A 25,212-nucleotide genomic window follows, 5' to 3' on the forward strand; every position below is an offset into this window, starting at 1 on the left:
AGCCTGAAAAGAAGTGATGTCTACCTCAGGAGAGGTGTGAGCCCAAGCTTCTGAATCACCTATATTCTGTTCTCTCCCACTTCTGTAGCACTTTATTTTTGTTCTCTCTAAGTTGGGCACTAAGTATAAAGCAACAAGGAATTAGCAGCAGAGGACTGAGGCAAGGCCTCCGCTGCTTCCAGACTGGATTAAGGCTCCATTTGCACCACTCCAAGCTGGCCAATGTGATTGATATGCTTGCTCCCGCTCCATCTCCACTACTGAGAAAGGATATAGGACCAATATATGGACTACAGAGTCAGCATTTTCTGGAATTACCCAAGCAGCTTTCCTTGACTTCTACTTAAAGCCAGTCATAAACTGAGGAAGCAAAAATTATGTTGGGAAGGAAGAGGGGAAGGTGGTGGCAGAGACTAATTTTACGGTTTTGGGTGGGGACTCCTTGTTGAAAGATGGATCTATAATGAGGAATCCTGAAGAACTCATTACATTCTAACATCAAGTTCTCAATTTGGCACAAATTGTTAAAATATGACAGTACAATGTAAGGGCTGAAAGGATTCTCATTTCACTGGAAAAGTGAGCAAGAGCAGATACAATATGTTAAAGGAAACTGACACTTTGTACTCAATATAGAACAAAGTCTCAAAACAGTCCATTAAAAATAACTGAGAACCAGGATAACAGGCTCAATGTTCAACAGTGATCAGATAAAGAGGGCCACACAAATTGAGTGAGCAAAATATATAGGAGATTAAAATAGAACAGATACTGAAAGTGATTGAAAGAGTGAATATTTCACCTACAGCACACACTTCTACAATTATTGGGATATTCACAGCAGTTATTTTCAGAAGGAACGATATTTTTGGTGCTGCAAAATTGATTTTAACACTTAGCTTGATATGAGGACTATTACGCTACTGCAAGAACACGAACATTGAAGTTATGCTAAGCTTCAGTCACAAAGTGGCATATATTGAGACATGCCAGCAGGATTCTGAAAAGCAGTCTCTCCCCCTTGAGCACTGACTTGGCGGGGTGGGGGCAAGTTATAGAACAATAGTTTGCTTACCTACACTGGGGTATCTGCTGCTATAAGTTACACCCAGGCCCACAGATTAGTGACTTTACAATTCTATAATCACGTTTAACTCAGAGTATTTTCCAATTTAACTTGATAAACTACACAAAAGGATTATTTGACACGCCACTTAACAGGCAGCCACCTCTCAGATGTAATGTGGCAATTATGAAACACCACACAGCAACATTACATTACAATTTAGGATAGAAATTGAATGATTCCACTGGGTTACATGTCAGCTTGTTTCCTACTATTTCCCTTAATACTTTGGTCTACATTCATCCCAAGCTACTAATCTTCGCACCCCTTTGATATCCTTTTCTAACTTAGCAAATATTTTTACAAGATGCCCCTTGCACTCTGAATCTCCCCTTTCAATTGTGCCTCATTCAAATCCTTCCATTTGCTGCTTTTCCATGAAACTCTGTGATCCACCAACATATGCAGGATCTAACCCAGTTTAATTTTTGTACAAACACATTCGCAGCTATTTGGAGATGTAATTCATTTGATTGTATTGTGTGACTGAACTGTTTCTACCTTCGATTTGTGCTCTCTACAGTGCAGGCTCTGTCTCTCTTCTATTATTAATCTACTAAGCACAGAAGAAAGTTCACAATTAGAAGGAGCTGTACTCAGTATTTGGATAAGAGCTAGTGGCTTTGGAACCGAGAACTATTATCGTGAATCCAAGTCCCCTAACAAGGTTAAGAAAGGTCAGCTGCTCCAAGAAAGCCCTACAGCAGGCCCAACAGGGTGATAAAACAGAGATGGGTAAAGCTAGAGTGATCTTCGACTGAGGAAGAGCTAGGGCATTAAGGAATCTTTAAGCCAGCTATGGTCAGTGGAGAAAAGCCACGAGTTTATGATCTGTAGTGTGAGAAGTATAAATTGTAGAAGCTAGAGTCACTGATTTGACATTTTCCTTTTGATCAGTGGTCAGAACACTATTTAACTTATGCAGTAGATATGTGGTGCTCTCAAGTTTGGATTGCTATACGTAGTTACATGTATGTATTTACATAGCATGATATACAATATGTTCTAAAAATGATACTCAAGTTTGAAAACAGATGTAACTTTCATAAAATCCAGTTGTGTGATGCCAGATAGAATACATGATGACTCCCCCTGACATGATCAATTTATTAGTAAATAAACTGATTTTCCTAGGGTGGTTGACAACAACATGTAGAGTGGGATTTTCAAAATTAGTCCATGTTGGCCAAACTCCGTTCTCTTTTAAGAAAATCTCATACTTCAATAGGAACAAACTTAGACCAACGCTGAGCACTTCTGTAAAAATTCAATTGGGCACCAAGTAATAACCTACATATTTTAGTTCGAAGTTCTAAAATATGCCTCTTATCTGTCTTTCTGGCCACAACATTTGCCTCAGTTTAAATTCGGTGAAACTATCGGACTGTGCTTTCAGCCATAAGTTTTTCTTGTCTCGGCCCACCATGGTAGTCACAGGATGAAGACTAAGGGCATCCGTAGGGTAATGCACTCTATGGGGCTGTGATTTCTAAAGCACACTAACATTTTGCACATTAATTGGTCCATGTAGACCCTGCTGGTGCACACTAAAGGCTCCCTCATGAGTCTTTAATACAGTAATGTTTCAAAAAGTACTACTTTAAAGGTCACCAGCAGGGTCCCCATGGACCAATTAATTTTCAACACTTTAGTGCACTTTAGAAATCTCACCGTGCATCACTAGAAAACCCCAAGATTTGTGTATACTAATCTTTCTAGTGCTTGGAAACCCTACACACATGGTCTGAAAAATCTCATGTTAGATATTAAAATACAAGCCTGTTTTAACAGGACTCCAATGTCTAAGTCCCCAACTACACTGTTATGCTTCTGCTAGTTTTTTATATTAGCACCTCTGTTGCAGACTACACACCAGCTAACCAACCACACAGTTATACCCACAATGAAAGCCATTTTTTCCTTCCATAAAGATGTTAAAAATTTTGCTACTAAGTAACTGATCACTTTGGTTTGTGCACTTAGTAAGAGTCTCGCCACTGACTTCAAAAGAAGGAGCTGGGTCCCTAACTACAGTGGGAATATGATCAGTGCACTAACTGGGCTCAGTTAGATTTACTTTAGGAGCAACCCCATACAAACTATAAATTAACAGGATTAGGGGGTCATTACACATAAACCACATAAGTGACCTATAATCTTATACTGCATCTTTCGTACAAGAACAGAAGCACCTTGATGCACCGAAGTGAAATCAAAAATCCCCCTTTAGTTGATTATCTTATGTAGCAAGTTCTTTGCCCTGGGTCGTGGTAACTGCCAAGCATTTGTCACAGATGATTACACTTTAGCAGACCTGCCTGCCAATGCGATTTGAACTTTGTTTAAATTATAAGTCACATTGCCATCAAAATCAATTTCCCACCATGACAAAAAGGCTATTTAGGCTTTCAAGTGCACTGGTTTGAAAATTAAAATATTTAAGAGTGTAACAGCAACGGAAGCTTACTCACCTGGGTCTGTAAAAGCAGTAGGGCAGGCGCTTAGTTTCTACTTTCTCAGCTTGAATGAATATCCTCATATGCGGGTCAAAATACAATACAGCTGTATAGGCTCTGAGTGACCATCGTTCTGGAAGGCTGAAATATCCAGTATGTAAGCAAGACCACAAAGCGTGAACTCTACTACATGGAGAAATTAGATGCATAATAACCTAAGACAACGTGCCCACACCCAGACTCATTAAACTAAAATGCGCTGGATCCCCGCAGTGCTCTCTGTAGGTATTAAAAGATTTTTGAAGGTTTTCTCCAGAGTAGGTTTGTCAGAACCTTGCAAATAAACTGCAATTTGTGCACTGGGTTTCAGCTGATGGCACTAAAAACTACGGTACAGTTCTTGATTTGGCTAGAAATTCGTTTTATAATGGGATGCTGTTGACATATAGTATGAAAATCTCACTAACAGTGGGATTTAATGCCACACAGCTTCAGGCTTAAGACATTACCATGCAAGAAGCTAACTTACTTAACCCTGGGAATCTAGTTTTCCCACTGTATTATGACACAAATATCTATGGTGCTTTGCAGACAAGGAAGAGATTTGAAAGTGTGAGACTGGAGTTCAGTCTGATGAGCTGGGCTGGATAGCAGAGAGCCCTGCTCTTCCAGCCCTGTCTTGCCTCTTCAGCTCTAACTTCCTTTCCTGGTTTCCTGGCTGAAGACTCTGGAGGACTCTCACCCTAGTGGGCTCTCTAGGCCCCCAGCCTCCCTAAACTATAGAATGAACAAGAGACTTTCCAGCCAATATCTTTGGGCTCTATACCCATGGAATGCAGGCAGTGGGAGGAGGCCAGTCAGAAGACAAGCTCCCTGTCTTACCAAAGGGGAGGGGAAGTTGCAGAGTGTGAGTGGGTGCAGGGTGGGGAAGAAATCATTAGTGAAGCAACCCAGGGACTAGGGAAGGATGACTAGTATTTCTGGTGATTTCTCTCGTAGAGCAATACATATTATTTGTTTAAAATACTAATGTGATTGAGGCAATGCCATATTTCAGCCAAAAGATGTTTAAGACCATAAAGCATGCCCTGCACAGACCCAACAGCCTCCACCCCTCAATAGTGACAGGTACCGCTGATATTTTTAGTCATCTGTCCCCACTTACATAAAGTTCCACTCCAGGCCAGAGAGCCTGCTTATTCATCACCCCTGCACTTTGTGCTCTACTGCTTGCAACCAAGTTCTGTCTGCTTCTTTCACACAACATTAGGGATTGTCCCCATAGGGTGCTTGAGCAAACATGCTTAGGCAGCCATCACTTATCTATTATGTTACTGGTACAGAACTCAGGGTTATTCACAGTAGTATTATGAAAGTGCTCAGATAATGGCACCAACTCAAACATTTTCCTTGAGATTCTTTTTTCACAACCTCTGTTCCTAACCCCGTTAGTTTTCCACATATTTCCTTTCCCTCCAGATCCCTTTTCTCTCTTCCTCAGCCCATTATTTCTCCCTCTCTTATCTAATTTTTTTTGTTATTGTCCCTTCTCTTTACTGTCCCATCTGAAAAATACATATTACATTAAATTGCTCATTTTAATTTAAATGTGCACTCACTTATTTTCAACATCATCTTTACTGCTACTTCTCCATCTATACAATACATAGGATGTCTCCCAAAACAATTTCCATTGTACTTGAGATGTAAGTACGGAAAAGGTTTAATTTCAATTGTGAATAACTATCTTATAGTCAAGATTTAGTTCTGTGAACTCTTTTCAGATCTCTAAATTAAAAACTGAACCTCAAGTCTTGGAATTATTGCATTAATAATTGTAAATTAATTTTAAATGTGCTGCAGTAATCAGCCTCAGAGAAGATGAAAATTGTGTCATAAGTAGACAGAATTTAACTAGCTGCATTTTAAGATCAAATAGCTAAGTTACAGTTATCTGAATGATCAATTTTGTCTCCAGTGGATTAGAAATTATTACAGTGGTTTGCATAATCTTCGCTTTGAGATCTGTGGACAGCTGTTATTCAGAAACCCAAGTCTTTTAGCCTTGGATTTTCAAAGAAGCACGAGGGAATTAGGCACACAAGACCCAATGAAATTCAACGGGAGTTGGGCTTTTAACTTGCTTAGGCTTCTTTACAACAGAATCCCATTACTATGAAGTCTTTACCCTAGTATTTTCTAAGAATCTCTTTGGAGGGGTTGCAATAGGTCAGGTGCAAAGTGAGGGGGGGAAGGGGAGGAAGAGAGGAACCAGAAAGTTTTATCATCCCTTTCTTAAAATGACAATAGATGTGAGGAGTAGTGGAACCCTGTTGGGTTAGTGAGTCCCCTACAGAAATAAACTGTGGCCACCTACCTGAGGGCCCAATATCCAGGATGCTTTGAAAAGATGATGTACTAAATCAAGTGTCATCTAAATCCAATGGGTACATTGTACCTCTCATTTAAAGAACTGCGCTCACTTTCTTACTTGCCCCTAATATTGGCTGGCAATTCCTCAACATTGATCACAATGGGACATCTGAGGTAGCAGAGCATACAATCCATTTGTTACAGACAGCACAGGGAGCAGTGAATGTTTATATGTCGTACAATTTCTCCTCTGCATGGTTTACCCAGTTTTATTAGTGAATGAAAAAGGTCATTTGCACAACTGGGCAACCGTACCATATTTGCCTTTTGATCCTATGTTACCCCGCCACCCCCCAGTCAAAGAAAGGCATTTCTTTTCCTTGACACCCTGCTCTCATTTCTGAATGACAACATATCCATGCTGTTTTTCAGTTCCTAATCAATTGACAGTTTCCCAATAAAATACTCTTACTGGTGTATGTAACCATGTACTATTGATTACAGATATTCATCCAAATCTTTGCTCCAGTAATGTAATTATGCCACTCACTTATCAAGAAGACCAGCAATCTGAATATCCACACTGTCAGTTCTAATATCTAGCTCTGGCTCTCCACTGAGCATAAGCTTTAAGTTGTAAATAACAATGAAAGTGCCTGTGGAGAGAAAATATACATCTTTTAAAGGCAACTATTTGAATATTTTAAAAGATCCTTTTCAGGTGCTTCTGTACTTTTTAATCATGTTAGTCTAGCCTGTCTAAATAATATATACAGTATCCAAATAAGAGCTACAATTTGTGTGGCCTGTTTAAAACAAAAACCATGGAAATATGTATGTACAACTTATTGTATCGTGTCTGATACAAATTGAATTTACAGACACTGAGGGCTTGTCTAGATACAGTTAGTGCACAGCAAGCTTGGATATAAAAGTTTCAAACAGCAGAAGGTCAAAGCGCACTAGGGAATTTTAAGGCATACTAGCAGGCTTCGCATGGCCAGTTAGTGCATCATAGACTTATACCCCAGCTGCACACTAACTCTCCATCTAGACAAGGCCTTAGATTCATACAGCTAGAGTGATAGAAGAGAGAGGGAGAATTCAGAGATAAGACTGAAGTAGAAAACAGATACTTTCTTAGGAACTATGAAAGGAGATATAGAGTGAGAGAGAGGCTCTTCCAGATGGAAGGTGATGCAGAGGACAAGTCTCTTGCATTAAGCATTACACTGTGTGAAAAGACAGAAGAGGCCAGTCGAATAAGAAGAACTAGTGGAGAGGAAATCTAAGTAGTCTGGACCAAAGTGCATGGAGAATTTCAGCATTCTTTCTAGATTTTTTTCCCCATATAAACATTTCAATTTTGGCATTCAAGTAGAACAGACATTTTATTCTCTTTATAATAGCAACCAGGGTGTAAGGTAAATACCCTAATCCTTTTATTTTCTTCTTATTAAAAAGGTCTGACCAAATAAGAATTTCAGTAATTGACCTTCTCCATGAGAGTTAAAAGCACATTGCTTCTCTAATGATACATCGGTATGGCTATATTTTAAATAATTGTTTACATGAAAATTGCATTGTTTGGCAAAGCTTACCACTTCTCCCATAGATCGCGTCAAATTGCTGCAGCAATTCAGTTTCACTCTTAAAAGGGGAGTACTTAAAGATGATAGACATCTGTACAGTGAATTTCTCAAGATCACCTACGACAGGTTTTCTAGTACTTCTTGACCATGAGGTTATTGGGACTATCAGCTGCAAAAAACATTATGAAAAAAATATTTCAGGGACAATTACATATTAAATATTCAAAGACCAAGGTGAAATTTTTGATTGTTGCTGTCCTTTTACTTTTAATTATTTTGTGGAGAAATTATAATCCTAAAATTATTTTTAAGATAAACAGGTTTACACAGCTAAGATACAGAAAGCTACTAAAATCAATCTTTGCTACAAAAAAACAAAACCACAGAGGAAATCTGATAAAAATTAGGTTTGATTCTTTATTTCCCGACCTGGGACTTACAATCCCACAATGTATCACATGCCAACAATCTCTGCAGAGTAAACTCTCAGGCCCTGGCAATAGGGATTATTTTAGAGGCAAACATCAATGTCTAGCTATGGAAATCATTCATGGAACCTAGAAGGGAAGGATAGTTGTTAAAGTACTAACCTGGGATTCTGGAAAACTGGGTTCAATTCTCTTCTCTACCACAGACCTCATGTGTGACCTTGGGCAATAAACCAAGTCTCTGTGCATCAGATGTAGCCAATATAGTACCCTACCTCACAGAGTGTGGAATGGACAAGAACATTAATGACTGTGGAGTACTCAGACTCTACAAATGGTCCCCATTACCAAATACCTAAAAAAGACAGATCTAGAACACATGTAACAATGAAGTTGCCTTATAAGGTGAAAAAGCGTAGACTAAACAAACAGTCGTTGGAAAATCCAATTATTTTCCTTTAGTCAAGAAGAGCCCATTTCTATTATGAGAAACTATACTATACTTGAAGTACAAAGATTAGCATACACCACAATCTCAAACATTCACACATCTTTTACCTCATATTTTGTTTAGTGTTCATCACCTTAGCAGCTAGTTGCGCTTACAAATACTAATAAGGCAAAATTAAACATATAGAGCCACCTCACTAGAGAACCCTGTCACGGCTATCCACGGTCATATTTACAATAGCTCTTCATCTTCATATATAGTACAGAGTGTGTGTCAATATAGGGTGGGACTGTTGAGGGTTTACATGATAGATGTGCCAGACACACGGGAATATCAAAATGTCTCCTTTTGCAGATTTCTGAATTTTAAACATTTCCAATGGAATGTTTCATTTTAAACACAAAGGGAACTATTCTCAGCTAGCTAGGGACATAAAAATTCCCTGGGGTGCAAGAGAGCTGAGCTCTAAGAAAGTATAAACCTGTTTTTTTCCTTTTCCTCTCCTCGCAAAAAAATAAAATAAAAAATAAAAAGAAAGTGGCCCATTTATTACTTCCCCATTCTCATAAGCTCCAGGGTTAAGCCCAACTTAAGGGTAAAAAGGGTAATTTGTCAGTCATGACCTACACTCAAGAGAAGATGGGTTTCATATTTGAAACAGAGCAGAAACTATTAGGATGACTGCCTCGCCAATAAATTCTGCCATCTGTCTCTCGCTTTTTTCTGGTGTCACAGCCATCTCTATTCAATTCTCAAACTGAGTGTTCAAGTGAAAGTGCTCAGTTCTGTATTTGGTCATTCAGATGAGCTCTTGGGCCATGTCTACACTACACATCTCTGCCAGCATAACTGTGTTACTGAGGGTGCAAAGAGGTGTGATCCCCAACAGACATAACTGTACCAACAGAAGCCCATAGTGTAGATGCAGTTATACTGGCAAAGCTGTGCTTTTACCAGCAAAGCCTGTTTCTCTCATGGGATGGCGGTGGTTTCACTGTACTGGTAGAAAACAGAGCTTTGTCCACAGGAGTGTTCTTCGGTGACTCTTATATTCTTGAATGGGTGGGAAAATAGCTTCAGTGTGAAGTTCTTCTTCCAACTTCTGTGCACTCTTCAGAATGTTTTGAAATCCCTCATCTGACCAGTAAGACTGTAGGTATGACTTTACTTAGTCCAGTTGTTCCATTGCTCCAGATATATCAAGGTCAACACCTGGGAGTCTCTTGCTTACAACATTTACTTCAGTATGTCATGCCAAAATACTCAGGGTATGTCTACACTACGGGATTAATCTGAATTTACAGAATTCAAATTTTGGACACAGATTGTATAAAGTCAAATGTATGCAGCCACACTAAGCACATTAATTTGGCGGTGTGCATCCATGTACCGGGACTAGCGTCGATTTCTGGAGCGTTGCACTGTGGGTAGTTATCCCATAGCTATCCCATAGTTCCCGCAGTCTCTCCCACCCATTGGAATTCTGGGTTGAGATCCTAGTGCCTGATGGGGCAAAAAACATAGTCGCAGGTGGTTCTGAGTACAGCCTCACCCCTCCCTCCATGAAAGCAACGTCAGACAACCGGTTCGCGCTTTTTTTCCTGGGTGAACACTGCAGACGCCATACCACGGCAAGCATGGAGCCCACTCAGCTCAAGGCAGCAGTCATGAACATTGTAAACACCTTGCGCATTCTCGTGCAGTTTATGCTGAACCAGGACCAGAAAAACGAGGCGAGGAGGAGGTGGCGACGGCAGCGCAGCAACAAGAGTGATGTGGACATGGACACGGACACAGAATTCTCTCAAACTGCAGGCCCCGGTGCTTTGGAAGCCCTGTGGAAGCTTGCAACGCCAGACAGCTACCGGTGAGTCGGGATTTTTCCAGTCCTTTGTTCCTGTAGAACCCAATGTGGCTGGAACATTAGACTGTAAGAGTTTGCAACAAAAACAGTATGCAGCATTCTGGGTTTCTGAGTACATAAGCCATGGCCTTTCCACTTTGTCACCATTGGAGATTTCACACCAGTAATGTGTTGGATGGAAACTTCTATTTTCATTGTCTTTGGGGAACATGAAGTTTTTCACTTGCTGTGGCCCATGCAGTACAAGGAAGCCCCTCAGGCTACTGCTCAAGTGGGTCCACAGTCCTGGATCATCTAAACTTAAGGAACTAAACTCAGCAGCAGCTGTTTCTTGCGCCTCCACCACACTCTTCTCTGATCTACACTTTTCTTCAGGAACGTGCATGGTTACATCCATTTGAGATGGAGATATGGATGCTGCAGTAGCTGCCAGGTCACCTGCACTCTAACTAACTGGAAGATCAGGCATCTCCTCACCACTCACATCCTCACTGGGGCCGGAAGGCTCACCGTGAACATTTGTGTCTATATATCTCAGGAGAGCTCCTTCCTGCTTAGATAGAAAAGCTTCCTTTGCTTTCTTTCTTTTTCTGAATGCTGCCCCAGAGGGGCGTTTTCTTCTTTCACTCAAGACTGCTGTTCTGTGCCAGCTATAGTGGCTCTCAACACTCAATTGAAGGGGACAAATAAGCAGGCTGGTAGCAGGGCCTGAGTAAGGGAAGATATCAGCGTCTTAAGGGCCTAACTGGGAGGGATTGCAACTACTTTGGTGGACAGGGTCATAATTCAAAATGATCTGGACAAATTGGAGAAATGGTCTGAGTTAAACAGGATGAAGTTTAACAAAGACAAATGCAAAGTGCTCCACTTAGGAAGGAAAAATCAATTTCACACATACAGAATGGGAAAAGACTGTCTAGGAAGGAGTACGGCAGAAAGGGATCTAGGGGTTATAGTGGACCACAAGCTAAATATGAGTCAACAGTGTGATGCTGTTGCAAAAAAAGCAAACATGATTCTGGGATGCATTAACAGGTGTGTTGTGAGCAAGACACGAGAAGTCATTCTTCCGCTCTACTCTGCTCTGGTTAGGCCTCAGCTGGAGTATTGTGTCCAGTTCTGGGCACCGCATTTTAAAAAAGATGTGGAGAAATTGGAAAGGGTCCAGAGAAGAGCAACAAGAATGATTAAAGGTCTTGAGAACATGACCTATGAAGGAAGGCTGAAAGAACTGGGTTTGTTTAGTTTGGAAAAGAGAAGACTGAGAGGGGACATGATAGCAGTTTTCAGGTATCTAAAAGGGTGTCATAAGGAGGAGGGAGAGAACTTGTTCACCTTAGCCTCTAAGGATAGAACCAGAAACAATGGGTTTAAACTGCAGCAAGGGAGGTCTAGGTTGGACATTAGGAAAAAGTTCCTAACTGTCAGGGTGGTTAAACACTGGAACAAATTGCCTAGGGAGGTTGTGGAATCTCCGTCTCTGGAGATATTTAAGAGTAGGTTAGATAAATGTCTATTAGGGATGGTCTAGGCAGTATTTGGTCCTGCCATGCGGGCAGGGGACTGGACTCGATGACCTCTCGAGGTCCCTTCCAGTCCTATAATCTATGAATCTATGAATCTAACTTGCTCCTACTACTTCAGTTGCCTCCCTGTTCTCAAGTGGGTTCAGGGAAGCAGCAGGAAACAGGAAGTCCCCTGAGAAGCTGGTGTTAATCAGTCCAGGCTGGGGGTACTAGAGAGGTACATAAGAGGCTCCTCCTTCTCTCTCTTCCTGCTGCTCCTGCTGCTTTCTGTTATTTTATAGTTGTGATGAGTGCATACTCATCCATTCGGGCAGGTTTGTACTCAGCAAGACTCAGCCATGCCTCTGCTGCCGCTACCCATGCTATTGTGGCTACACTGCCATTTATACTCGTGAAGCTAGCATACAGACGTGTAAGCGAACAGGGGAATCACACCCATAGCTTGTAGTGTAGCTGTAGCCTTTATGGTCTCCAGGTGCTGTTTTACAAGTAGATATCCTATTCTGATAATACGTAGATAGTTCTTCCTGCATTTTCCATTTCTCGTTCCTTTCTTTAACTGAGCCCTCCTTTTTCTTATTTTCATTTTCAGTCCTATCCCTTGCTCTTCATGTTCCTGAGCTTCACCTTGTTCCTTGCCCCACGAACCAACCAACTAAGACTGAACCTTTGGGCTGTAATATCAAACCTCTTTCTCAGTCACCCTCATTAGTAGTTTTTCCTTTAAAGTCGCTTTGCTGTACAAGCAGTCGGTCAATCAAAGCTCCAGGAAGGAAGGCTACACATGGCTCCTTCTAAATCCCATCTAGTCCATTTTGAGAGACAGATTCTCCTAGGCCCTACCAGGTGACCATCTGACATAAGATCTCACAGGAAGGGTCTAAAGAATATAGTTTGTTGACTGTAATTAAGGTGAAGCCCACAGATTGAAGTACAGTACCAGTTTTGATCTATGCTTATCCTTCAGATGTCAGCAGAGCATACTGCGTGATAAAGCTCTGCTTCACCTTTTCTATAAAAAGAACAAACAAAAACCCAAAACAAAGCAGACTTGGACAACTTTTTCCCTACATTAACAGTCATCTCTGTATTTCATAAACAATATTTCTAATGAAAAATGAGAAGTTTCATTTATTTTTAATAAGCAATGCTTTACAGCACAATATATAACATGCACAGCAATTGCAGAAGATGCTTTAGAAAGTACCGCCCACTTTAGGAGGCTAAATTCCATTGAATTTCAATGAGACCTAAGCACTTCAAAGTCTTGCCTAGGGTCTATTTGAAACTATTTACAATCAATGCAAAAAAAAAAAAAAGATACCTCATTAAGGCCTTCTGTCTCACAGAATGTTTGAGAGAAGAGAACACATGTCATTGTATCTTCTTTCTTTGTGAATAATATGAAGTCTTTCCCTATTCGCATAGATCCACTATAGTAAAGATACAGAAGATGTCAATTACTCTCAGATAGCTTGTTGTCAGGATGTTAATTTACTTTAAGTAATACAGACAGAACATACCATTAATTGGCTTGATGGCCCTGTTCTAGCATGTTCAAATTAAATTTCTACTCCTGGCAATGGGTGTTTGGAACAAGGAAAAAGCAGCTCTTGGGAAGAGGGAGCACCTAAACCTTAAGGGACTCCTTTCCTCATCTAACCATCCTCAGCCAAAATGAGGTAACCACACATCATGTTGACAGAGTGCACAAAACTAACAGAAAGTTGTGGTTTTAGGCTACTGGTTGCAAAACACATACATAGAGTCACACAACTACTAAGAGCCATGGATCAGTGATCAACATATTTTAAAGGATGCACAGCGCTGCTTAATGTTGCATCAAAGCAGCTGAACAGAGAAATAAATACATACCAAAGTTTAAGCAATTCTAGATGTGGTGGCAGGTCTCCACCAGCTGCTCTCTGCTAAGGTCTTTCTGTCAGCCAGCTTCAATGCCAGAGTGGCAGGTGGAAGTGCTTATCCAGAATATCCCCCAAGTAATTTCTTTCGGTGGGGATCCTTCAGCAGCAAATACCACTGCCTTTGCCCAGTGGAACCACTAAGAAGTGGCAGTCTATCATCTGTCCTCTGTCAGGAGACTGACTCTTCCTTAGGACACACAGGGCCAGGCTAGCACCAGGAAGTACCATTTTTGCCTCCTTGCACTAGCAAGAATCTGGCCTAAAAATGGCTGGAATTCCCTCCCAAAACTCTCCCTCCTTTTACAGAAAAAGAGAAAGCAGAAGGAAATATGGTGAATATATTCACTTTTGAAATATACATTAGAAATAACTGGACAACTAGAACCATCAGGAGCTTCAGTATGCACTATTAGGAACAATACTGAGTTAAATATTAAGACTGTTAGATGACCAAATAGAGCATTGATTTTTCTAGGATTATATTCCATTATTCCATTTAGTTTTTGAGTTAAGGATCATACTTACAAAAAAAACTGAGGCAGAGACAATCAAGACACTAGGATTTAGAAAACACCCTTACGATTTAAGTCCATTGCCATAGTGTCCAATCATTCTTGAGAGAGATGTCCGCTTAGAAGACCTTCCAAAATAAATCAGATCAGTAGCTTCCTCTGCAATAGAATTTTATTGTTATTATTAAAACATGCAAATAGTACACTCATTAGAAAACACAGGACTTGAAAACTTTAAAAACCTGCATAGATTTTAAAATGAGCATTCACTTGGTTTGTGCTACAGCACAGGATTTGTTGAGATCTTATGATGTGTGTTATTAGCCGTGGAGCACGATATAAATCAGACATAAGTTGTTTCCATGCTTGTCTGACTCAGTATAGAGGTAGCCAAACAAATGCTGTAATTGGATACCACTGCTGACAAAAGTAGGATACCAGATTCAATGGACCAATGGTCTGATCAAATATAGCAAATCTTAATACTCCTTCCCTTCTTAACTCAGGAATGACAGTAGGTCTTGGAATTGTACACGCCACAATTAAATCATAACAAATTTTAGATATTATTTTGTATTTATAGCTCGTTTCATTGGAAGAACTAAGCATTTTAAAAACCAAGAATGAGTTGATCCTCAGCACATGACATAAGCACTGTGCTCGTTTTAATAAGGAAACTGAAGCACCAGAAGTTACGTGCCTTGCCCAAAATGATACAAGATCTCTGGCCAAGTTTGAAATAGAAGCTAGGTTGTGATCCACATTCCTGTGACAAAAAATAGTACCTCCCCCTTTGCAGATGCTTTCTGCATAGGTTTTTTTTTCCCCACATAAGAAGGAAATCCACCAGTTGATAGCTGCAGTAGGTACTGAGTACCTCTCTCCATTTGCAGTGAAAGTTGGCATGCCAAATGCCATTCAAAGAATTAACTAGCAAGGATGACTCCCAAGAGCATCTGACATAGTCATTCTGGGAACAGTTTATTTACAGCATGTATCAACCTAACCTGAAGATCAAGACTCTCCATTATCTACTTGGGAGCAGCATGAAACCGCCATAATATCAATGAACTAAAATTGCTTGGTCAATAGAAGGCTGTTTGGATACTTAAAGGAAAATAAATTCACTCTTAAAAAAGAAGCAGGAGCAACACACTAGATGGCAAACTGGTACAATGTTATTTTATCTGAAAAGTCTTGAGCTGCTAGTAGCACAACGTTGCCTAGTACTATAGCATTACAATACCCCCATGACTTTTGCAAAAATATGACAGCAAAATATACAGAATTACACCCAGCACTCCTTAAGCTAATGTAAGTCCCATCATAAAGATCCTTTGTTAGAGTTTTAGGGAAATTGTCTATTTGGAACCACACACAAAAAATCCATTGTATACGGAAGTGAACATCTACTGATCCTCTTCTTAAAAGCAAAATGGCACCACTCAGATAAAGACTTATAATTAGGTAAAATAAATCAAGTACACATTCATCTCTGGTGCTTCCTGTATCATTTCTGTTCCTCCAACTGTGATACTTACACATGACAACTGATTGCACCAAGGGAACAACGTCATGTACAAATTCAGAGCAACAAGTACTATTTTTATTTTGATTGCTGCCTATGATGTACACTGAAGTGTGCCTTAAGTTAGGGGTTCTCAACCTTTTCCTTTCTGAGACCAACATGCTATAAAAACTCCAAGGACCAGCCAGGCTGTGCTCTGGGCTTCGGCCCAGCCAGAGTGGAGGAGGAACCGGGCCGGGGCTCGCAGACCCCCTGAAACTGGCTTCATTAAGTGACCATCCTAGAGAACAGGAAAGTACACTATTTATTGGCTGGAAATATGGTGATATGTGGAAATGATACTGATGTTACATTTTCACTGTACCATTTATTCTGAACAATCCCAGAGGGTTTTTTTTTTTTTTTACATATAAAAAACAGTGTAGGAACCCCTGTAATAAGCAAGGAATGCATCATCGAACTCTGAAATACAGCAGTTTGACAAAACATAGCAACACTTAACAGTTTAGGCACAGTGGGAAAAATACCACATCCAATGCAAGCTGGAGAGAAAGTTCAGGGAAGCAAAAAGTAATTATAGCAGGGTTTTAAATTTGTCTAGGACATCAATGTTAAACTCCATTCCTTTATGGGAGAGATCCTAAAAACAAATGAATGTTTCACGGTTTGGTTGTTTGTTTGAAATCAGTGAATTAACTGGTAATACTGTGCCTGGAACTCTGACCATTTTCTGATATGTGGTTGGTGCTATGCTTTAAAAGCAGGGAAATTATATTTCTGTAATAATCCATATATTTTACATTTAATTTCTCCAAGAAAATTTACAGTCACTTTATGCACAGCTTAAAAAAACTTCAGGACTAATTTACTCTGCTAGCAAAAATACTAAAAACAGTAAGTAAAATTGTAAATTAAGTATATACACCTCTACCTCGATATAACGCTGTCCTCGGGAGCCAAAAAATCTTACCGTGTTATAGGTGAAACCGCGTTATATCGAACTTGCTTTGATCCCCCGCCCCCCCCCCGGAGCACTGCTTTACAGTGTTATATCCGAATTCGTATTATATCAGGTCGCATTATATCGGAGTAGAGGTGTATATCATTTTAAATAATGTCTCTATATACTTGGTATTTTATTCCCTTGAACAACCAGTTAAGCATCTTTATAATTAACTTACTAGGAGTCATGCCACATCCATCATCCAAAAAGCACAACGTAAATCCCCCTTGCAGTTTGTCATTATCCACTGAAAAAAGAGAAAAACCTATTTGTAATAAATGTAGAACCTAATTTGCCGGTTAGGGAGATTGTGATGCAACAATCCCTCTATCACATCCTACACACAATTGTAATAATCTTTGTACAAAATATATCTTGTGAAGTATCATATGAAAACTAATAACTGACTGATCATTAATATTCTTGTGTGCTGTATGTACGCGGTGTGTATTAAGAGTTATGGATGTATGCTGGAATTATGGCATGTCGGGGGGCATTGGTAAACAGGTGTGCCCCAGACAAAGGAATATATATATGCTTCTCTGATTAGCCTGATTGTCACGCAAAGACGATGAAGGTCCATTTTTATGTTTTAGGTAGACAAATTTATTAAGATAACAAGTGAGGGAAGAAAAAGCATGGCACTTCCTTCGCCACCAGACTCCATGTTGCCTTCCTCACAACTTGAATAAACTTTACATTGAGGTAACCCTCAGAAGAAATCATTTCAAATGTTTACTGGTATATAAAGCCATAGGTGTCTGAATCTCAAGTGGTAAGTGATTGAATCAACTAACTGTATATATTACTGTATTATAAAAATGTATAGAGTGAGGTCTTTTCTGAAAGCTAATGACACACTAGTGAGTATTATCATGGTGAAATGTATTAACATTATATAGGAAAATATGGATACTTCATAAAATTATGCTTTAAAGTCTGTGGCCAAACAGGAAAGAAGGCAGCTATTACCTGTATCCTATGTAAATTAAGTATGGTGGGATCAAACTAATGGATGCCCCACTTCCATACAGGAAATGAAGGTCACAGGAAGGAAAAAACAGTGTGAGGTCCTCCTGCCTCTTGAAACAATAACTCAACTTAAGCAAGGACAGAAGCCATCTTTGGCATCCATCACTACACAGAGAAGGGAACAGGGTGCTTACAAGCTGAGAAAGATGGGTCCTTCCAGGGGGGGGGGGGGTAGGCGGGGGCGAGAAGTCATCTCTGGAAACTAAATATAGGTGAGACTCCATCTTGAACAAAGGTTGTACCTTGCTAGATTAAGATTTATGTTTAGATGCATGTTTTCACTTTTATTTGCTCTTAACCCTCTAACTTTATTCCTTTTACTTGGCATCACTTAACCCATGCCCTACTGTTAAGAAATTTGTTTTATTTTTTACTATAAACTAACTCAGTGCTGTGTTTAAAGGGAAGGGTGTATTTACCCCATCTCAATTCCAGCTCAGCAGTCTCTCGTTGGAGTCTGTTTTTGAAGTTTTTCTGTTTTAAGATAGCCACCCGCAGGTCTGTCATAGAATGACCAGACAGGTTAAAGTGTTCTCCCACTGGTTTTTAAATATTATGATTCCTGATGTCAGATTTGTGTCCTAAAGAAACTACACCATCTGCTAAAAAAACTCCCTGACAAAGCACAGGAACAAATCTGTACAGACACATGCCTAGAACCCCGACCAGGGACATTATATTTGCTACCCAAGATCCATAAACCTGGAAATCCTGGACGCCCCATCATCTCAGGCATTGGCACCCTAACATCAGACCCTACGCTACCAGCTCTCCTAGCTATCTTCGAGACACCACTGACTTCCTGAGGAAACTACAATCCATCGGTGATCTTCCAGAAAACACCATCCTGGCCACTATGGACGTAGAAGCCCTCTACACCAATATTCCACACAAAGATGGTCTACAAGCCATCAGGAACAGTATCCCCAATAATGTCACAGCTAACCTGGTGGCTGAACTCTGTGACTTTGTCCTCACCCACAACTATTTCACATTTGGGGACAATATATACCTTCAAGTCAGCGGCACTGCTATGGGTACCCGCATGGCCCCACAGTATGCCAACATTTTTATGGCTGACTTAGAACAACGCTTCCTTAGCTCTCATCCCCTAACGCCCCTACTCTACTTGCGCTACATTGATGACATCTTCATCATCTGGACCCATGGAAAAGAAGCCCTTGAGGAATTCCACCATGATTTCAATAATTTCCATCCCACCATCAACCTCAGCCTAGATCAATCCACACAAGCGGTCCATTTCCTGGACACTACTGTGCTAATAAGCGATGGTCACATAAATACCACCCTATACCGGAAACCTACTGACCGCTACACTTACCTACATGCCTCCAGCTTCCATCCAGGACACACCACACGGTCCATTGTCTACAGCCAAGCTCTAAGATATAACCACATTTGCTCTAATCCTTCAGATAGAGACAAGCACCTACAAGATCTCTATCAAGCATTCTTAAAACTACAATACCCACCTGCCGAAGTGAAAAAACAGATTGACAGAGCCAGACGAGTACCTAGAAGTCACCTCCTTCAAGACAGGCCCAACAAAGAAAATAACAGAACACCACTAGCTGTCACCTTCAGCCCCCAACTAAAACCTCTCCAGCGCATCATCAGAGATCTACAACCTATCCTGAGAGATGATCCTTTACTCTCACAGATCTTGGGAGACACACCTGTCCTCGCTTACAGACAACCCCCCAACCTAAAGCAAATACTCACCAGCAACCACACATCACTGAACAAAAACACTGACCCAGGAACCTATCCTTGTAACAAAGCCCGATGCCAACTCTGTCCACATATCTATTCAAGTGACATCATCATAGAACCTAATCACATCAGCCATACCATCAGGGGCTCGTTCGCCTGCCCACCTACCAATGTGATATATGCCATCATGTGCCAGCAATGCCCCTCTGCCATGTACATTGGCCAAACCGGACAGTCTCTACGCAAAAGAATTAATGGACACAAATCTGACATCAGGAATCATAATACTCAAAAAGCAGTGGGAGAACACTTTAACCTGTCCGGTCATTCTATGACACACCTGCGGGTGGCTATCTTAAAACAGAAAAACTTCAAAAACAGACTCCAACGAGAGATTGCTGAGCTGGAATTGATATGCAAACTAGACACAATCAACTCAGGATTAAATAAGGACTGGGAATGGCTGAGCCATTACAAACATTGAATCTATCTCCCCTTGTAAGTATTCTCACACTTGCTTCTTATCAAACTGTCTGTACTGAGCTATCTTGATTATCACTTCAAAAGTTTTTTTTCTCTTATTTAATTGGCCTCTCAGAGTTGACAACTCCCACCTGTTCATGCTCTCTGTATGTATGTATATATATCTCCTCAATATATGTTTCACTCTATATGCATCCGAAGAAGTGGGTTGTAGCCCACGAAAGCTTATGCTCTAATAAATTTGTTAGTTTCTAAGGTGCCACAAGTACTCCTGTTCTTTTTGTGACGTGCTTGTGTCTCTTTAGAGGAACAAACAAACCTTATTTCTCTGAACTATCCAGAAAAGGTCTGGACATTATAGAGTACATGGTTTCAGGAAAACTCAGGACTGGGAGTATGCTGGGGTCACCTTGCTGGCTGTGACCAAGACTGGTGGAAGCCAGAATGAGGTACTGCTGAGGTCAAAGCTGCTGAATCAGGGCTGTCTACCACACGGACACTCAGGGTGTGACCTGCACACTTGTAGGCTGGTTGTGAGCATCTCAGCTAGGAGCTATAGTAGCAAAGCATTGTAAGGCACAGGGCTGCAGGACAAGTGGTGACACAACCCCTCACTGGTCAGGATTGCCAGTTGATCCCAGTAACTGATACCAAAAGCTCACACAAGTCATTTTTCAGCAAAGAAGAGAAACAATAAAACGACAAACTGCTGTTTTACTATACTTCTAATTTTCTGTAATCTAAACCCAGTGGTTTGTAAGTATTAATATATTTTATTTTTTGTGTTCTAAGTTGTGCAAAAAAGCAACTTGTCAGGACATCACTTTCCAACCTGACTTAGCTAAAGAAAGAGAGCTGTGCAAGTCTTGATGTCTGTTCAATATCTCAGCTGGAGGTCTCAGAGGCATGCAAAGTGAAAGATGCAACTTGAAAAACAGGTAGAAACAAGGGGTAGAAACCAGCATGAGACATCTTAGCATCCCATAAGGGAAGCTTTATGGTGGGAATCTGGCTAGTCTGAAGCTCAGTGGGGCAAAGGGATTAGGCCAGCTCTACTCCAGCTTTCAGTAGGATTAGCTGGCCAAACAATACAAATGTCAGTGAGAGCTTAGCTTTGCAAAATAGATGTTTCACCAGAATAAAATGAGAAAAAAAGAGAGGCGAAACAGTGAATTTTTTTTAGCTACTTATATATCTCCACTGAACAGCCCTGCTGAAAATACTAAAACCTGATTTTACAAGAAAGCTGAAATACTTCTGCATTCCTTTGTTCATTGATGCTGCCAATAATACTCTTAAGCATGCAGAAGCATTATACATTCTGTACCCCAGCCATTGAAAGAAATAGGTAAAGACAGTTAAACAAGTCTCCTGAAAGGCAACATCCATTTATTTGTGGGATGATTTCCCAAGGGAAATGGAAACCCCATTGCCTGATATTTCCAAAGCCAAATTTTCAACTACCATGATAGCGTGCAGGCAGACACCTGCAACTGAGGAATCAGATGCAGACCAATGCCCTCTTGATATGCTTCTTGCTGACAACGGGCATCACCCCCTTTAACTATTTTTTATGGCACTTACCAGTAAATATGTCAAGTCTGGTGGCTCCTGCATCTCTGAAAACAAAAGTACAAAATTACCTTCCTCTGCCCACAGAGGGGGGGGGGGGGAAGAGAGAATACATGTGACTAACAAAGCTGTACCAAATTCTTCACCTGGCTCTTATGCTTGTATCTTTCCTCATCTTTAGATTGTCTTTAGATTGTAAGCCCTTACATGAAAGATGGTCTCTTTTCTATATGTGCATAGCACCCTTTGGATATACCAACACCACACAATGAGTCATTTGGACAACAATAACAAGCCCTCTACTAACAGTTGCTGCTGAAGTATCTGAGACATTACAGTAATCCATTACACTTAAAGAAATATTTATCTCATACTACAGTGTGGTAACTTAGTAGAGGAGATCATGTTACTGGCACTCAGTGTGTGTAGACTTAAAATTATTAATTTGCAGTCAAGAAAATTATATCCATTTGAAACTGTAAATAAAAGTTAGATTCAAAGGGGAGAAAAGTCACTTGCTGCTTTAGAGCCCAATCCTGCATTTTTTGCCTACCCAAATCTTTTGCCTCCAATGAGAGCTGAAGTAATATAAGGAATCCAGAATTATGCCCTTACTTGCCTGAAAAGTTCCAGGAGCAGGTTGTTGGATTTCACCTATAACAGTGGATGGCACCACTAACACCTAAAGCAGAGGAGATAGCTGTGTTCCCCCTAGGTTACCACGTGAAACTGCAATGCTACTGACTGTTCCAAAGCAAACCAAGATCCCCAAACTCGAGCCTTAGCAAAAAGTTTTGGATTTCACCTTTAATAAGTCATCAACAGGACTGGGACAGAATCATTCCACAAAGAGATGTAATTTTAACTTCAAAGCCATTTGTATCCATTTGTAACAAGCTACAGGGATGCTGGAGGGCCCACAGCAGATGAAAATGGCCCAGAGCAACGATTCTCACGTGTCCTTCTCAAGCTTTATAGAATTCAGCTGTCTTTCAAAGTAAAAATGCCTAAAGCAAGGCCTTAATGCAATATTTGTTTACTACAACCCTCCATGAGACACCATGTTCCTTGGCCTTTATCCAAGCCATTTAGTTCACATACATATTGGAGAAAGCTGTCATATCAGCAGCTAGCAAGTTTTAGAATGGAAGCTCTTTCCGAAGAAATGAAGCCAAGAGTGCTAGTGAGGCATGGGGAAGGTCAGGAAGCTTAAACAAGTCAGGGACAGTGAAGAAAAAAGCAATTAAATGTTCCTGATGCTTATATGCAACAATCATGATTCTCATATTACTATCTGTGATTTGTTTCAAACCCAAATACTCCAATTAAGGTAGGTCAGAGACTCAGAGCACCAGCTAATGGGAATCTTGGTGACATAAGGTCTAGCACAGAAAAGAAGGCATGATTTGAAGATCATCGAGTGCCTAAAATGTTGATAGTTTGTCAGTTACTCACCTATTTCTATTAACACCTCAGAGCTACTAATCTGGAAGAAATTCCACGTTTCAGACCAAAATGGTTAATAATGGATTTTAGAGAGAGTTAGTTTGGCATCAAACGCCCATTTCCTGTCAAAGTTACCTCCTCTTATCTGATCCTTTAATGAAGTGATATAGCTGAATCTGTCACAAATCTTTCCACAGTATCTCACTGATGACAGAGATAAGATTCAGATTTCACTACTGCGTCATGTAGGAGAATTATGCCAGTAATTTTACAGGGATCAGAAGTCTGCAGTAGCAAAGGGAAGAGACAAATATTGGCCCAATAACTTTTCTGTATTCTTCCCAATATCCAGGTGCAATCCCTCTTTAATTGCTTCACTATTCTTAGCAATTGTCCCACATAGAATCTTCAAGAGACTAGATGCAATGCAAAATATCCATGGAAAATTAGTTTTTCCACAAGTACAGGAGAACTTGGTTAATCCTTTAACTCACATGCAAAATAAAATGGTCACCTCTCTCTATTTACTAGAAAGTATTTAATAGAGAGTTCCTAAGGCTTCATATTACTAAAAATTCTAGAAACATTTATTAAAATGCTATGGAGAATCATAAAGAACTAAAACTTACCTACACTAGTCATGTCAATCAACGAAGCACATTTTGTGATGAGTCATTCCTTGCTCGTCATGTACCTTTACCTAATGACTAGCTGGCAAAATTCATTAATCAGAAATATATCTCCCAAACTTTCATTTTAACTAGCAAAATTCTATTGCACTGGTTGAAAGGACATGTCAAGATTTTTCTGCCAGCCAAGATTTTTCTTGATACTTGAAGAGTTATTCTTACTGGATTTAGCTTAATGAGTCTAACCAAGCAGTTATCTTTTCTATTTTAAAAATGCTTCATAACAGAAACAGGGTCTGACATTCTAGTTCTTGCCACTTGAACAATGGGGAATAATTTAAAGGGTTGAAATGACCCTTCCCATACAACCGCTATTTTCCAACTTGAAGATAACACTGGTCTACAATTTTTGAGAAGTCGTCTGCTTCAGAAATAAAATGTGCTATTTATTATGTATTTTGATGTCCTGAATTCAAATATGACAATTAAAACAACTGATTGGCTACTGTTTCTAAGATATTTTGACGGTCATGGAACATGAAACCCTAACATCACCTGCCAGGAGATTCCACTGCTGTAGTCTGGAGCCCAACAGCTCTGCCTTACTCTTGGGTAGTTTCAAATCCCTGACAAGGTCATTCAGTTCACCTTGTGTTATGAGGTGTGGTTCAGAGGAGGAGGATGGGAGAAAATGTGGGTCCTGTGACATTGATGGTTCAGGACCAGAAGTTTCATCCTCTTCCTCGTCTGACTCAAGTGAGAATGATTCTGGTGCATCAGGAACCGGCAGTCCTTCTCCGTGGGGTACTGGGCGTATAGCTGATGGAATGTTTGGATAATGCACAGTCCACTTTTTCTTCTTTGACACACCTTTCCCAACTGGAGGCACCATGCAGAAGTAACAATTGCTGGTATGATCTGTTGGCTCTCTCCAAATCATTGGCACTGCAAAAGGCATAGATTTCCTTTTCCTGTTCAACCACTGGCGAAGATTTGTTGCACAAGTGTTGCAGCATATGTGTGGGGCCCACCTCTTGTCCTGATCTCCAATTTTGCCACCAAAATAAAGGTGATAGGCTTTCTTAACCATAGTGGTTATACTGCGCTTTTGTGATGCAAAAGTCACTTCACCACAAACATAGCAGAAGTTATCTGCACTGCTCACACAAGTACGAGGCATCTCTGCTCACTTTGGCTAAACAGAAATGTGTCCCTTTGCAAAATCAAACACTGACAAATAAGAGAGCATGACACTGTATGATTTCTAGAGCTGATATAGGGCAATTTGTTCTGCAGAGTGATGTAAGCTTCGTTATGACTGCATCATCCATGACTTCTAGGAATAACATGATGCAATTCATATCATGTATGACGCAATACCAGCTTCAGATTGCATTATTCATTGTTTTGCCTAAAAAGCAAGTACTGTCCAAACCCAGTCATAGATTTATTCATAGATCTAGTCAAAGATGTATTTTAGTCATTTCTGGTTTAAATTGAGATCCCTTCCCTTTATAACTCACTTATCCTCC

General features: G+C 40.3%; 1 protein-coding gene across 2 annotated transcripts in view; it reads right to left on the minus strand.

The window, feature by feature from the left end:
- MORC1 (MORC family CW-type zinc finger 1) overlaps nt 1-25,212 on the minus strand; it is a 106,002-nt gene that overhangs the window by 75,141 nt on the left and 5,649 nt on the right. For both annotated transcript variants that reach the window (XM_034790803.1, XM_034790792.1), the window contains exons 3-9: nt 21,618-21,652; nt 16,963-17,031; nt 14,322-14,412; nt 13,141-13,249; nt 7,557-7,716; nt 6,506-6,611; nt 3,598-3,723 (exon numbers count right to left, since the gene is read on the minus strand). In XM_034790803.1, the coding sequence (XP_034646694.1) occupies nt 3,598-3,723; nt 6,506-6,611; nt 7,557-7,716; nt 13,141-13,249; nt 14,322-14,412; nt 16,963-17,031; nt 21,618-21,652 (696 nt within the window). The remainder of the gene's footprint in view (nt 1-3,597; nt 3,724-6,505; nt 6,612-7,556; nt 7,717-13,140; nt 13,250-14,321; nt 14,413-16,962; nt 17,032-21,617; nt 21,653-25,212) is intronic.

Source organism: Trachemys scripta, chromosome 1, assembly GCF_013100865.1.
Source record: "Trachemys scripta elegans isolate TJP31775 chromosome 1, CAS_Tse_1.0, whole genome shotgun sequence".
NCBI classification, from domain to species: domain Eukaryota; kingdom Metazoa; phylum Chordata; order Testudines; family Emydidae; genus Trachemys; species Trachemys scripta.